General features: G+C 50.3%; 1 protein-coding gene across 3 annotated transcripts in view; it reads left to right on the top strand.

Moving 5' to 3' along the window:
- The window catches only part of LAMA5 (laminin subunit alpha 5), an 85,349-nt gene that overhangs the window by 28,743 nt on the left and 43,710 nt on the right, over window positions 1-12,896 (top strand). For all 3 annotated transcript variants that reach the window (XM_039719156.1, XM_039719155.1, XM_039719154.1), the window contains exons 3-6: window positions 6,715-6,832; window positions 10,087-10,205; window positions 10,655-10,825; window positions 11,274-11,371. In XM_039719156.1, coding sequence (XP_039575090.1) covers window positions 6,715-6,832; window positions 10,087-10,205; window positions 10,655-10,825; window positions 11,274-11,371 — 506 coding nt within the window. The remainder of the gene's footprint in view (window positions 1-6,714; window positions 6,833-10,086; window positions 10,206-10,654; window positions 10,826-11,273; window positions 11,372-12,896) is intronic.

The following is a 12,896-nucleotide window of genomic DNA, read 5'->3' as shown; positions in this document are numbered from 1 at the left end:
AAGGTAAATAGTATGAGAACCTGAAATCCTGAAAATGTGGTTAGAGTGTCTTATCTCTGCAGCACCAGGAAGTTTTAAGGGCCACTTTACAGCCACCCCTTGCTGGGTTTCTGGTGGTGTTTGCAGGAGGATTAAAGCAGCTGGAGAGGGTGGGAGTGCTGGTGGAGGCAGCTGCCCCTCTGCACATTCTCTGGGCTCAGTCAGCCCCTGGGCTGAGCTGGCCTTGCACAGCAGTGCTTGTACCCCTTACAAGGTGCCCAAGGACAGGGGAGTCCACTGAGCCATTCCCTGAGGGTGTTGTAGCTTAAATCTGGGCTAAAAGACAAATGGACACATTAAAAAAAAAAAAAAGACAAAGGCTTGTCTTTAATGGGTTACTTAATGCTTTGCCCTTCAACTGTGAAGTAGCAAAGTTCCATCTCAGTCAAGTGCAGGAATCTCCTACTGTGCAGTGAGAGGCTGCTGTGGGCAAAGTCCTTCTCTGGGAGTGACTGAAGCCTCATCCCAAGGAATTCCAGCCATCCCCCTCTGGCCTGACCAGTTTTGCTCTGCTGTGATTTCTCTTGGGCACCCACAAAGGGCTGATCCCCACCTGCTGGGGTTTGAGCACAGGCTTGTTTGGCCGTGTCCAGGCTGGCGTGTCAGCATCCCTGGATGCTGCACCTGTACCTGTGTGGCATTTGCTGTTGGCAGCTCCAGCTGGGCAGGGATTTAGCAGGGTGTTCCTCTGTGCCTCTCCTTAGTGCCAGCTGGCTGAGCCTGCTGCCAGCCAGGCTCTTGCTGCTGCCCTGGTGGAGGTCGTTTCTAAAACTTGGCTATCCAGATCTTCGGCACTGTGCAGCCACAAGGGATGGCACTGCTCTGCCCTGCCATGTGCCAAGTGCTGCAGATTTAGTCCCCCGAGGATCTTTGGCAGGAGGTGTGTGTGGCACTGGCAGGGGAAGGACAGCTTGAACAGGAGGATGCTGTGAAGATAAAGCAGTGCTGTGTGTGAAATCAGTGGACGAGCCAAATCCTTCTCAGAAGTGGTGTTTAAAGAAAAAATCCTTTGTGGAAAACGCTCCATCAGCTGTTCATCTAAGCCAAGCTGCTTAGGAAGGGAACAGGCACTGTTTAGAAAATAACACCATGAAGTATTGGGTTGCTGCTGCTGCTTGTTATGGCACGGAGCAGGTTTCATGCTGGCTGGTAGCTCTGAATCTGTGGCTTCATGGAGAGTGTTTTCTTTGATCTCTCTCAATAAAACCCCAGAGTTTTGAGAGAAAAACTTGAAAAGAGGTTGGTGCAAAATGGATTCTCAGTGCTCACCTCTTTCCCTTGCCCTGCCGAGGTGTTTAATAGCTGCCACTTTGCACCTCTGTCCTTCCCCTGTGGTGGAAGGGATGGGTGGTTGTTTCTAAAGCCTGGTTGTTAAAATCTTGAGATACAAGCATAGGGAACCTTCTCATTCAGAACCTTGTAATCCTCCATGAATAACTTGGAAAAATGTAATTTTTAGGAGTGAGGATTTGAGACACAGACATACAAGAACAAGCCAGGAGTTGCTGTGGGGAAAAGAGCAAAATGAGGGCAAAGCACATTTCAGTGCACACCCCTCTTTCAAACACAGACTTTTGTGCTTTTATATGTGGGGTTTGTTTGCTCTCAGGCACTTGAGTATTTTATAAAAAAATGGATAAAAAGCCGTGCCCACTTGGAGGAGAAGCACCTTTGTTTGCTGCCTGGGAGGGTTGGAGCAGTTCTTGTGTGATTGAAAATAAAAAGTAGACACACACTAAATGTGAGAGGTCTTATTAAAGGATTTTGATGGATGGGCTGGGGAGAAATAAATCTGCTGTAGGACTGCAGTAGCTCAGCAGGGGGACAGTCAAGTTGTTAATGAGTAAATTCACTGCTTCCATGAGAATAAATGATTACAGGCAAAGGATGCAGAAGGGACAGATCACTGACCTGGAGAAATTCAAAGTGAGACAGAAGCTCTCTGCCTTTCCAGGGCTTTTCCACCTCCTGCATATTTGTTTGTGGGGATAAAAGGTGCACAAAAAGGCACCTTCTTAGCTGTAGCTGCTGCCAGTGCTGTGGTGCCAGCGCTGCCGAGCGTTTCCAAGGCTGATTCCTGGCAGCAGAGCAGGCACTCGCCCAGGCTGTGGACAGAGGTGACCTGTGCTCCCAGAGAGCTGCTTTTCCCTGGCTCTGTGGATTGATAACCCCACCAGGCTCTGACATCTCCACGTTTTCCAGGTGGGCTTGTGGCTGCAGTGATGGACCAGGCAGTGCCTGGAGGGATGGATGGGCTTGAGAGGGAGTGAAATAATTTCATTTTTCAAAGTGGGGAAAATTAAATTAACACTTCCCCCCACTTTCCATAGCAGTTCTTTTTCTGCTTTTCCTGCTTGTAGGTTTTGCATGTGCCCCTAAAGTGGGAATTACTGCCTGTGCCCTGGCATGGCTCAGCAGGTCCTTGCCACCCTCCCAGGAGATGCCCAGCAGGGATGAGCAGTGCTGGTGATGCTCTCCACACACTCACTCCACAGGGGTCTGGAGCAGTGGTCAGGGAGAGATGAACTGCTTTGTTTTTACACGGTGCTATTTTCATAAGTCAATGCCAAAGGTAATAAATCTGTGCTGTGGAAAATTAGCGAGTGGTTTGCTGTGCAAACTGCTCCTGCAGGGTCTGGGAGCAGAGCTGGGTCTGCCTCCCAGCCAGCACAGCCTGCTCAGACCTCCTAGTCCCAGAACCAAGAACAACCCCTCCTACTGCTGGTGGAAATGTAGTTGTCAATTTTACAACAATGTGAAGATCTATTTTGGTTATTGAATGTTTCTCTGTGGTTTTGAGGTGCCTTGGAATATCAGTGAGGCTTCCCCAGAACTCCCTCACCAAAGCAACACTGACCTGGTCCTGTTTTCGTATTCCCACATGGAAAAGTGAAATCAGTGTCTTAAGGAAAGGAATAGAGAAGAAAAGTGTGATTTTGCCATCATGTGCTGCTTACACAGAAGGATGGATGAACAAATAGAGAATGTGCTGCTCCAAAAGCAGCTGAGTTTCCCTTGACTCTCTGGAATCTGTTTTTATTCTTTAAGTATGCACACTATCACACTGGGCAGTAATCAGGATTACATTTTAATGGTATTTTGGTGCTGGATAAAGCTGCCCACCATCTAAAGACCAATGGATGGAGCGTGGAAATGCCCTCATCTCCGTCTTCCCCTCCTGGCTCCAGCACTGGCTCCATCCTTCCAGGCACTGGGGCAGCTGCAAGTGATTGTTACTAAGGAAACTTGCTTCAAAACCACTAACAGCAACATCAACTCCATGTAGAGATGTTACTATTTTCAAAGAAATCTGGTTGCTAATTAAAGTAGTGTCAGAATTTCCTGGCTGGAAGGTCGTTTTATGGAATTCCAGAGGCTGGTCAAAGGTTGAGCTGTACCTGGCATGTTTTCAAGGTAGGGAAAATAAGGGATATGTGTGCCTGGAGACAAGTGTGAGCATCAAGTCTGGTGTTTCACCTCTTTTCTCCATGAAGAAGGGAAGAAAATGTCTGAAGTGGCTGAGAGTATAAGAGGTTTTTATTCATCTGACTGATAATAGGAGCTAAATAAAGGCTTTGAAAAAAAACCCAACCATTTCTCTTGCAATATTGGTTGGGCAGAACTGTACTGGAACTAAACATGGAATGAAAAGTCTGGCTTTTCTGCCAGCTCTATTTTTAGAGCTACTGCTCCATCTTTGCATCTGAGTTTTCTCAGCAGATGCACTGGAAACAGGCAATTTGCTGTTATTTTTTCTGGCCAGGCTGTGATAATCTGCAAGATAAGGATGTTGGATGGAGGGGCAGGAGATTCACCAGACTGGACAAAAATCCCCCTGAATACCAGGACATGGGTCTTGTTCCAGGTTTGGGGTCACTGTGGTCACAGACTCCTGAATATTTTCTGTGCTCCATTAGGAATGACCCTTCCATGCTGGAAGGGGAGTGGCTGGGCAGTACTGGCTGGTTTATTTGTGTCCCAAGACTGCGGTCACAACTGGAATAAAATTCAGCAGCAGTAACAGCACCAGAGATGGATTTGGGTATGGAGAGAGGAATTGTGTTTGGCTTTGAGAGCCAATATCTGCCCTGTCTTTCAGCTGAGGCATTGCAGGTGATCCAGACATATCCAGCAAGAACCCAGAGGTTCTTGTGCTTTGCTATGAAAAGCAGGAATAGGAGAGAACTCAGAGGGGTCTGGAGCCTGTGGCTGCTCAACCCTGCCCTGCCCCAGGCCATTTACACCTGAGCTTGCAACCAGCAGCAGCACTGGTTTTTTTCTGGCTGTTGTTCTCACTTCGTGAATCGCTGAGCCTGAGGCTTGGTTTTGTGTCAAATTTCACTGTTTGAGCAAAAGCTGCATCAATTTGCCCGCATGGCAATCCGTGCCCTCCAGAGGGAGGGGACTTCTGAGAGCCAGAAGCATGCAGGAGTTGGAGTCCAGCACATTTAATTAGGAACACTCTGTTCCAGCATAAAGCTGATGAGCAAAGAGGAGGACCCCCTAGAAATTCCATAGGATTTACTGGCAGTAAATTCATTACTGGCTTTGCAAAAAGAAAGGCAGAAGAGAGGGATGCACCTCACATTTCTAAATTGGTGTTTGTGGTTGCTGCTCATTCAGAGCAGAGAACCCCCTGTGCCTGGGGCCAGAACATGTGCAGGTGTTTTTGAGCCACAGGGAATATTGTGCAGCTACAGGCAGCGCTAGATTCCAGCAGGAACGTTCATTTATTCCCTGCAGGATAAAGCTGGAGGAGGGTTTAGAGCAGAGGGAAGGTGTAACTTCACAGGCTGGTGTTCAGCCCTGTTCCCATGCCAAGAGGCAGATGCTGAGCTGTGGGAGCTGGTCCTGCAGAGAAAGCAGCTGCCTGAGCTGAACCTCTTGGGCGTCACTATCAAATACCAGCTCTGCTGAGAGGGTAAGCAGGCAGAACAAGCTGCTCCTCAGAAAAAGCCTCGTCTTGTATGCCTTGACAGCACGTATGTTGCAGAGGGGATCTAGGGCAGCACTGAGGTCTGTTTTCCCTCAGCTTTTGAAAAGGATGCCTGTTTCCCCCTTGGCTGGGCTTGAAAGTCTTTTGGCAGCAGAGAACTGAGTTGGGGGACTGCTTTGGTTTCTTTGTTCTGGATGGCAAACCCTGAGAGTGGTGACAAATCCCACCCTGCTGCCCATTCCCAGCTGGAGAGCAGCCTCTGACCCTCTGTGCTTGATCTTCATGTGGATTTCCCAGCTGGATCCGCTTCACTCCTCCCTGAGCATCTCCCTCAAGCCCCCTCAGTCTACACCCAGGTGTGTTTTCAGATGTCACCAGCCTGCAGTGGGATTCACACCAGTCCCCCTGGTAAGTGGAGGAGAGGCTGCCCCAGAGCCAGAGGAGCATTTGGGAGTCTCCTGAGGAGGTTTTTGCTGGAATGTCCTACTGAGGGGGGAGCTGAGCTGGGGCCAGTCCTCAGGGGTGCCCACATCCCCTTGCTCTATATCTGCACACCAGCAGACCCCTTGTCTGACTGGCCCCAGCAGGATCTGTGCTTTATAGATGTCTTGGTAGATTTAAATACCTCTTTCTTGTTTCTTCTGCCCTTTGCTCACCCAGTCTGGATTGTCAAGGCTGTTTTGGAGGCATGTTATAATTAATGAATGTCCTCTGGCTCGGTGATGTGTGTGGCCAGGGCAGGGCTGAGGTTCTGGCTGCTGTTCTGGCTCTCCTGCACGGCTGAGATGGGCATGGAGCCGTCCTTCTCCTCCCCTTGCAGAAATGTCCCTCTGGATACTTGTCAGTCTTCAGGGGGGTGTATGCTCATACAGCCCCTGCTCTGCATGAGGAGGGACTCCTGGGCTATAAATCTCAGCCTTTCAAGCACTAAACTCCCTTTTGGGTTGTTTTTGACATCAGGAATTTCCTCTGATAAGAGAACTTTATTTGCCTTTAAATATCACTTTGTGACAGGATGATGGAGTGGGGATTCTTGGAGCGAGCCTGTGCCAGCCGGGGAAGGGAAATTCTGCTGGGGCTTTTGTTTCTCTCCAGCCCTGACATTGTAGCTCTTTAAAGACTAGGTTTATTTTATACTTGGCAGGAGTGTGTGTGCACATGTCAGTGTCCAGACAAATGGGAGCAGCCCCGTGTTGGAGCTGTGCTGGAGCCAAGTGGGTCTCCTGCTCTCCCCTCCCTGTGGCACCTGGGGAAGAGGAGCTGTGCTGGGGTTTTTCTGCAACATGCTTCCAAATACAGATTATGTTGGTGAAGCTGGTATGTGGAATGCCTTAAAAAAACAAAAAGAAGGATTTTGTGGTACTGTCTGCAAGGTACAGTGGGATGTTCCCTGGCTGGCAGGCCAGTGTGTCACCTGTGACCCCACAAAGAGCCCAAAAGCCGAGTCCCCAGGGCAGCCTTGTAGCTGGTTTGTAATGCTAAGCCTGAGGTGTTGCCCAGCACAATCTGAGCACAGCCTGTAGCCACAAAGTCTGAGCTGTGTTTGCATTCAGTGGGAGCTGAGCTCCCTAATCTGGCTCTCTGTCGTATCACCATCCCTTTAGATATGGAGGATTCCGCTCCGCAGGCTGCACGAGCTGCAAAGTGCCAGCTCCTTTATTCCACTTTCATCCCAAGAAGTTCTCCCTGCTTTTCAGGGTGCCTCAAGCAGCCAGCTAACTCCGTGTTCTTTCTTTCAGCTCTTCCACGTGGCGTATGTCCTGATCAAGTTTGCCAATTCCCCTCGTCCTGACCTCTGGGTGCTGGAGCGATCGACTGATTTTGGCCTCACCTACGAGCCCTGGCAGTATTTTGCCTGTGAGTATGACAGGGGGCTGCAGCTCAGTGCCAGGTAGTGAGGCTGTGGTGAAGATAACTCTGTGCAAATACAGGGTTGGGTTTGGAGCTGTGTCATTGCTGTGATGCAGCACATGTCTTCTGTTTCATCTGCCCAATAAGGCTGCAGACTTGAAGGTTGAATGCTCCTCAGGACAGGAGGAGAGTTATACTCTCTGGTACTAAATGAATTTTTAAAAATACCATCATGACATGTAGGGAGTGCCAAAGTTGGCATCAGTGTGTGCAGTTGGGTGTTGTTGCTCTAGGTCTGAAGGTGAGATTTCTTATAATCTCCTCCCTGCCCTCCTCTTTCAATCTCTTCCCTGCACCATCCCAGACTGTATTTCAGCTCCTCCAGAAGCCAAGCAGCAGCTCACTTCCAAGTGGCTGCTACCACAGAAAAGTCTGGATGCAGAAAACATTCCCTTGTGCTTATCAGTACCGGAGATTGGATCCAGGCTGTGCAGGGCAGGGAGCTGCTGTCCTGCTGCTGTGCAAGGTGGGATCAGAGACAGCTGGCTGGAAGGGAGATCCAGTCTGTGCACTTGGCTTCCCAATTCTCTGATTAAAACCTTAAGAAACAGCTGGTTCTACAAAACTCTTCTCCCAGAGGGTCTGTGGGGTAGCCGGATGCCGAGGAACTTGTTAACCACCAGCTCCTCCCAGAAGCACAGCAGTAATTGGGAGAAGATGTGAGTTAAGATCTACAGCCAGAGCTTAAAACCTGGCAAGAAAGCGCTTGGGAGCACTCAGAGGCCTTGCCCTGGGCTGTCCCTAAAGGCTCATATTTCTGGCTTACCTGTCAGGCTGTGCTTTGGATTTCTGGCTCTTCTTGTGCAAGAAGGAGCTGCAGGAATTACTTCTGTGCTGCCTTAGTGTGGTAGCTGCTCTCTGGGGTGCATGTTTTTCTCTCTGCTGCATGCTAGTAGAGAATTACTGCTGTCAAATTCCTGCTTTGCTTTCTTCTACCTTCTCTGAGAATTCCTCTGCCAGCTCTGAAGCCTCTTGGGGCCCATTACAGTCATGTTCCTGCATGGTTGGAGCTGCACTGGGAGCTCTTGCCCCGCTGGTGTGCTCCTGTGTGTAGTGGCAGTGCTGCAACATCTGGAGTCCCCTTCCCTCCCAAAACATCAGGCCCTGGAGAAGGGAGGTGCAGTGACACAGCCCAGTGGAAAATTCCCATGGAAATAAAGAGGTGGCTGCTCCAAAACCTGCCAGATTAGCGAGCACAAGAAGTCCTCTGCAGAGGTTTATTTTTATCACAGGGAAATCTGTAGGTGGTCTGATAAAAACACTGCCAGGTCAGTACCAGGGTTAAAAGCAGCTGGCAGAAATGTAGAGTTTCTTCAGAGCTGCCAGTGAGCCTTGCCAGGGGTGGCACTGGCACTGTCCAGCCTGGCTCAGTGCTGTCCCTGGAGGTGCCAGGGTGATTTTGGGCTCTGCTCTGTGGGAGGAAAGAGCCTGCTGGGTGAGTCTGTTTCCTTAAAGCACTGCTAGAGTTTAAGGCCAATGGGTTACTCTGTTTTAGCTCAGAATGCCCAGCTTCTGGCTCACATGGTTGTGCAGATGTTGCAATATCTGGAGGAGTTCTTTGGTTTTCCTGAGTAGCTCCTTGGGCTGAGCATCCTGTCTGCATGCAGCCGTGGCAGTGCTCTGGAAATCAATCATCTCCAGCCACTGGTGACAGGTTCCTTGCCTGGGGCTTTAAAAATAAATTGCCTTTAAAAAGCACCTGGTGAAGCAAACCAAAGCCACCAGAGACCTGGTGTTAAATATTTCCACATCTTCTGTGCATGCAACTGAGCTCTTGCTGTTGCCAAAACAGCATTTCCCAGAGCAAGGCCACATTCTGGAGACAAGGTGTGGATGGGTGCAAGCCAGAGGTGAAGGCAGGGAGGCAGAAATTCTCTGCTCCCTCTTTGCTGTTCCTTCTGCCTGGCTCAGCCTACCCATACAGCACATGGAGTGGGGGACCTCCCTTCTGGAGGCACATTGAGGCAGATTTTGGAGGATTATTCCCATGGATTGGGTTAACGCTTCCCCTTCAGTTTCCTGTGTGAGCTGTGCAGCACTGTCAGGAAGGGGAGATTGTGTTGGCTGCCTTTTCTTCCTTTTTCTCCCCGTGGAAGCACCCTCAGGAGCACTGCAGTGACATTCACTTCAGCAGGCTCTGCTGTGAGCTCCTGGCACAGGTGAAAAGGGAGTGGGAAGGAGCAGCAGCCTCTGTCCAGGTTCTTCCTGAGGGAGCAGCCCCTGAGAGTAGCAGGTTTCTGCATGGGTAGATGAAGGTGCTCAGCACCCTGCACAGGCCCTGAGCTGCCCCAGCAGTGCTTTGGTTGGCTCTGCTAGCACAGGGATGTCACACACCTGGGGACAAGGGTGCTGGACTTGCAGGAGCAGTCATACTGGGAAGCCAGGCCATTCCTGTAGCTGCAAGGACAGCCTTGGCTTCAGTGTCCCCAGAGAAGGTCACCAAGCCAGCAGAGTGGCTGCCTGGTGATGCCTGCTCCCTGCCTTTATCCAGCCTTGCATTGCCACTTAGTGGCAGGAGCCCTCGTTTGCTGTCCCCAAGGAGTGGCTCTTGGTGGCTTTGGCATTTCTGGTTCGCTGAGTTCAGAGTAAGGTGTGAGGAGGGGACCTCTGCAGGATGTCTGCTTGTCCACCCTGCCTGGGGAGAGATGTCCCAGCAGTCAGTGTGGCTTGTGTTTGCTCCTTTTTTGGGTTCTGTGCTGGCTTTGAGACTGACCCAGGAGGTTTAGGAGCCACATGAAATGATGGTGCAGCTCCTACCCCAGGAGCAGAGCCCTGGCAGCAAAGAGCCCTTCTGCAGTTCAGTGGAGGCAGTGTAGCAAATCCACTGCCAGCAAGGCAGCAGATTGAGACCAGAATAAGATCTCAGGCTGGAGCTTAAACTGTGAGCTCAATGCCAAAATTGAGGGGTGGGTTTCTCTGCAGGTGCTGGCAGTAGGTACAGTGGCTATTCTGACCTTCCTCATTTACTGCAGGGAGGTGATTTGGGGAGTTTCCTGCCTATTACTGTTAGAGTGACACCCTCCCTAAGTGGAGGACATGTACTTAGCCATGACAGAGTTAATGACACAAAGCAATCTCTATGTGGTAAATGCTTAACAGAGATTGTACACCCATCTCTCCTTGGTCAGCGTGGGAAAATCCATGGAGGGCTGGGAATTGTTCCTTTTCTCTTACTGCTCTCGTCTCTGGTTGATGAACAGCTTCCAAGAGGGACTGCATTGAGAAGTTTGGCCAGCACACTGTGGACCGTATCACCAGGGATGACCACGCCATCTGCACCACTGAGTACTCCCGGATCGTGCCTTTGGAAAACGGGGAGGTGAGCAGCTCCCTGTTTCCATCCCCTGGAGTGCCCAGGTGAGCAGCTCCCTGTTTCCATCCCCTGGAGTGCCCAGGTGAGCAGCTCCCTGTTTCCATCCCCTGGAGTGCCCAGGTGAGCAGCTCCCTGTTTCCATCCCCTGGAGTGCCCAGGGTTACTCAGGGGCTGTTGGTACACCTGTCAATGGGCTCCCTCTTGATTTTTGGATACCATTAAAAGCGTTCAGTTAAACCAAATGAGATTGACAGAGAGCTGCTCCAGTCATCTGGAGAGAGATTGATTTCCTCCTGCCCCACAGGGTTACGCGGATTTGTTCTCACAGATTCACAGAATGGTGTGGGGTGGAACCACCCAGTTCCAACTCACTGCCATGAGCAGATCCAGCTTCCACTAGAGCAGGCTGCTCAGTGCCCAGTCCAACCTGGCCTTTTCCCTCCTGCCATGCACAGATTGTTGTCTCTCTGGTGAACGGGCGCCCAGGAGCCATGAACTTCTCCTACTCTCCTCTCCTGCGGAATTTCACCAAAGCCACCAACATCCGCCTGCGCTTCCTGCAGACCAACACTCTGCTGGGCCACCTGATGGGCAAAGCTCTGAGGGACCCTACGGTCACCAGGAGGGTAAGGCAGGCCGTGGTGCCTCGTGCTGGTGAGGTGGAGCTGTTGGAGGGCTGTGCAAGCCACCTCTGGGGAGGGGACACCCTGGGTGTTGCCCGTGGGGATTTTCTCTTGGTCCTGCAGCCCCTAAAGCTGAAGGCATCTGCAGCAGATGCTGCTGTGGCTGGAGCTGGAGGCTGCTTGGGAAGACACCAACAATGTGAAACTGGGAAACACTTCTTGGTGTCACATGTGGCTTTCTGGCTGTGCTGGGAGCCCCTCACTCATAGCTGGTGGACTCTGTTTGAGGTGGTGGATGTTACCACAGGCAGACACTGCAGCCTGCAGTGTTTGTAAGAGAAATGTCCCAACACATCATTTTACTGGCTAAAGTCCTGCTGAATCTTGACTAGAATGGCTGTGAATCTGGTTTGTGAAAATAGTAATGGCCAGCTTTCCTTCTGCTTTCCAGTACTACTACAGCATCAAGGATATCAGCATTGGAGGGCGCTGCGTGTGCCACGGCCACGCCGACGTCTGCGACGCCAAAGACCCCAACGACCCTTACAGGTACCTTCTGCAAAATCCCACCCCGTGGGAAAGCATTGAACTGCTGTTCTGAGAATGAAAGATGATCCCAGAGTTAGTTGTGTCCTGTCCTGAGCTTGTAATGGTGCCATCACTGCTGTTCGTGTCTCTGCCTTGAGAAAGAAGCAGAAACCGCTCCAGACAAAGTAGCAAAGATCACACTTTTTGTCAGAGTATTTTTCAGCCAGATCAGCTTCCTGGTCGAGTTTCCCTGTCCACAACTTTGCCATCCCACTGGAGCAGTGTGAGAATGATGAGGAGGGATACTGATGCAGAGCAGGGAGGTTTCCCATCAAAGTCCTGGGATCATTTCTGAACTTGAGCAGAGGAGTCTCCTGCTTCCCATGTGGCTTCCTAAGCATTGGGACAGTGCTGTCATAAATAGATTCCCTTGTCATAAATAATTCTCCCTTGAAACCAGAGACTGCTTCCCATTTCTGCTCATAGAACCATAGATGGGTTATGTACATATCTGAACAACTCTTTGCAAAGGAATAAGAATGTGTAAAGAAGTTACATTTTGGCTAATGGAGCTTCCCATCTGCCTTGGCAACTTGGAATGCCAAAGAGCTGCTTCAGACCTTGGAAGTGTTGCTTTTAGCCATCTGTTTGCAGCTTGAATGTTGCCTTTATGGAAAGGGGTGGGTAGATTCATCTGGATGAGGGGAGCTTGTATTTCTTTCTCATCAGGATCATGTAGAACTTTTGGATCGTCTAAAATAAAATTCCAGTGAGTCCCAGCCAAGGTTAAAGCTGTTAAGTATTAAAACAAAGATGTATTGGTAAGCAAGCCTGCCTGAGTGTGCCAAAGTCTTTGACAAAAGGAAGTTCATAAATATTTGAACGTACAGTTCCTGTTTTTCAGACATTGGTGTTGCTGGATGCAAAGTGCACATGTGTGTGGGGCAAAAGGCTTCATGGGGACAAGTGATTCTTTGACATGGAAATACCTGGACTTTTCTTGGGTGTATCAGTGGCTTGGGGCTCTCCAAGAAGGGAGGGAGGGTTGAACAAGGAGAGATATGTTGGATATCCTTGTTCAGTGCCACTTCTGCTTGCAGCCATCTCTGTCTCCTGAAATTCCTCTCCTCCACTCTCATTTGGATGCATTTGGCATCTTCACTCTTGGCCCCAGCCTGCTGTCTGATGTTGCAGCACATGTTGGTAAGCAGCTGTTGCATTTCACCCAGAGCAGATCACGCTGGCCTGAGGGAGGAAACATCTCCTGCTTGTGTACTTTGTACAGTCAGAACATAACAGCTGTAAGTCCTTTGGGATACAGCAGGAAAAGGTGCTGGATAAATAGATCTTCTCATGGCATTGCTGTACCCTTTAGCAAGCCCAGGAGCACAGGCAAGTCAGCAGAAATCTGATGCTTTCAGTTGAGAAAATGAGTAATTGATGAAATGCTGCCATTCTCCAGGAGCAGCTGTGTCCAGCCTTCCCATTGAAGTGGGCACTGCTGGGCAGGATCCCAGCCCCCCTGCCCTGACACAGCCCAGAGCCA

Source organism: Passer montanus, unplaced genomic scaffold (assembly GCF_014805655.1).
Source record: "Passer montanus isolate IOZ18808 unplaced genomic scaffold, ASM1480565v1 scaffold41, whole genome shotgun sequence".
Classification (NCBI taxonomy): domain Eukaryota; kingdom Metazoa; phylum Chordata; class Aves; order Passeriformes; family Passeridae; genus Passer; species Passer montanus.
This window is presented reverse-complemented; position numbering and strand designations above follow the sequence as displayed.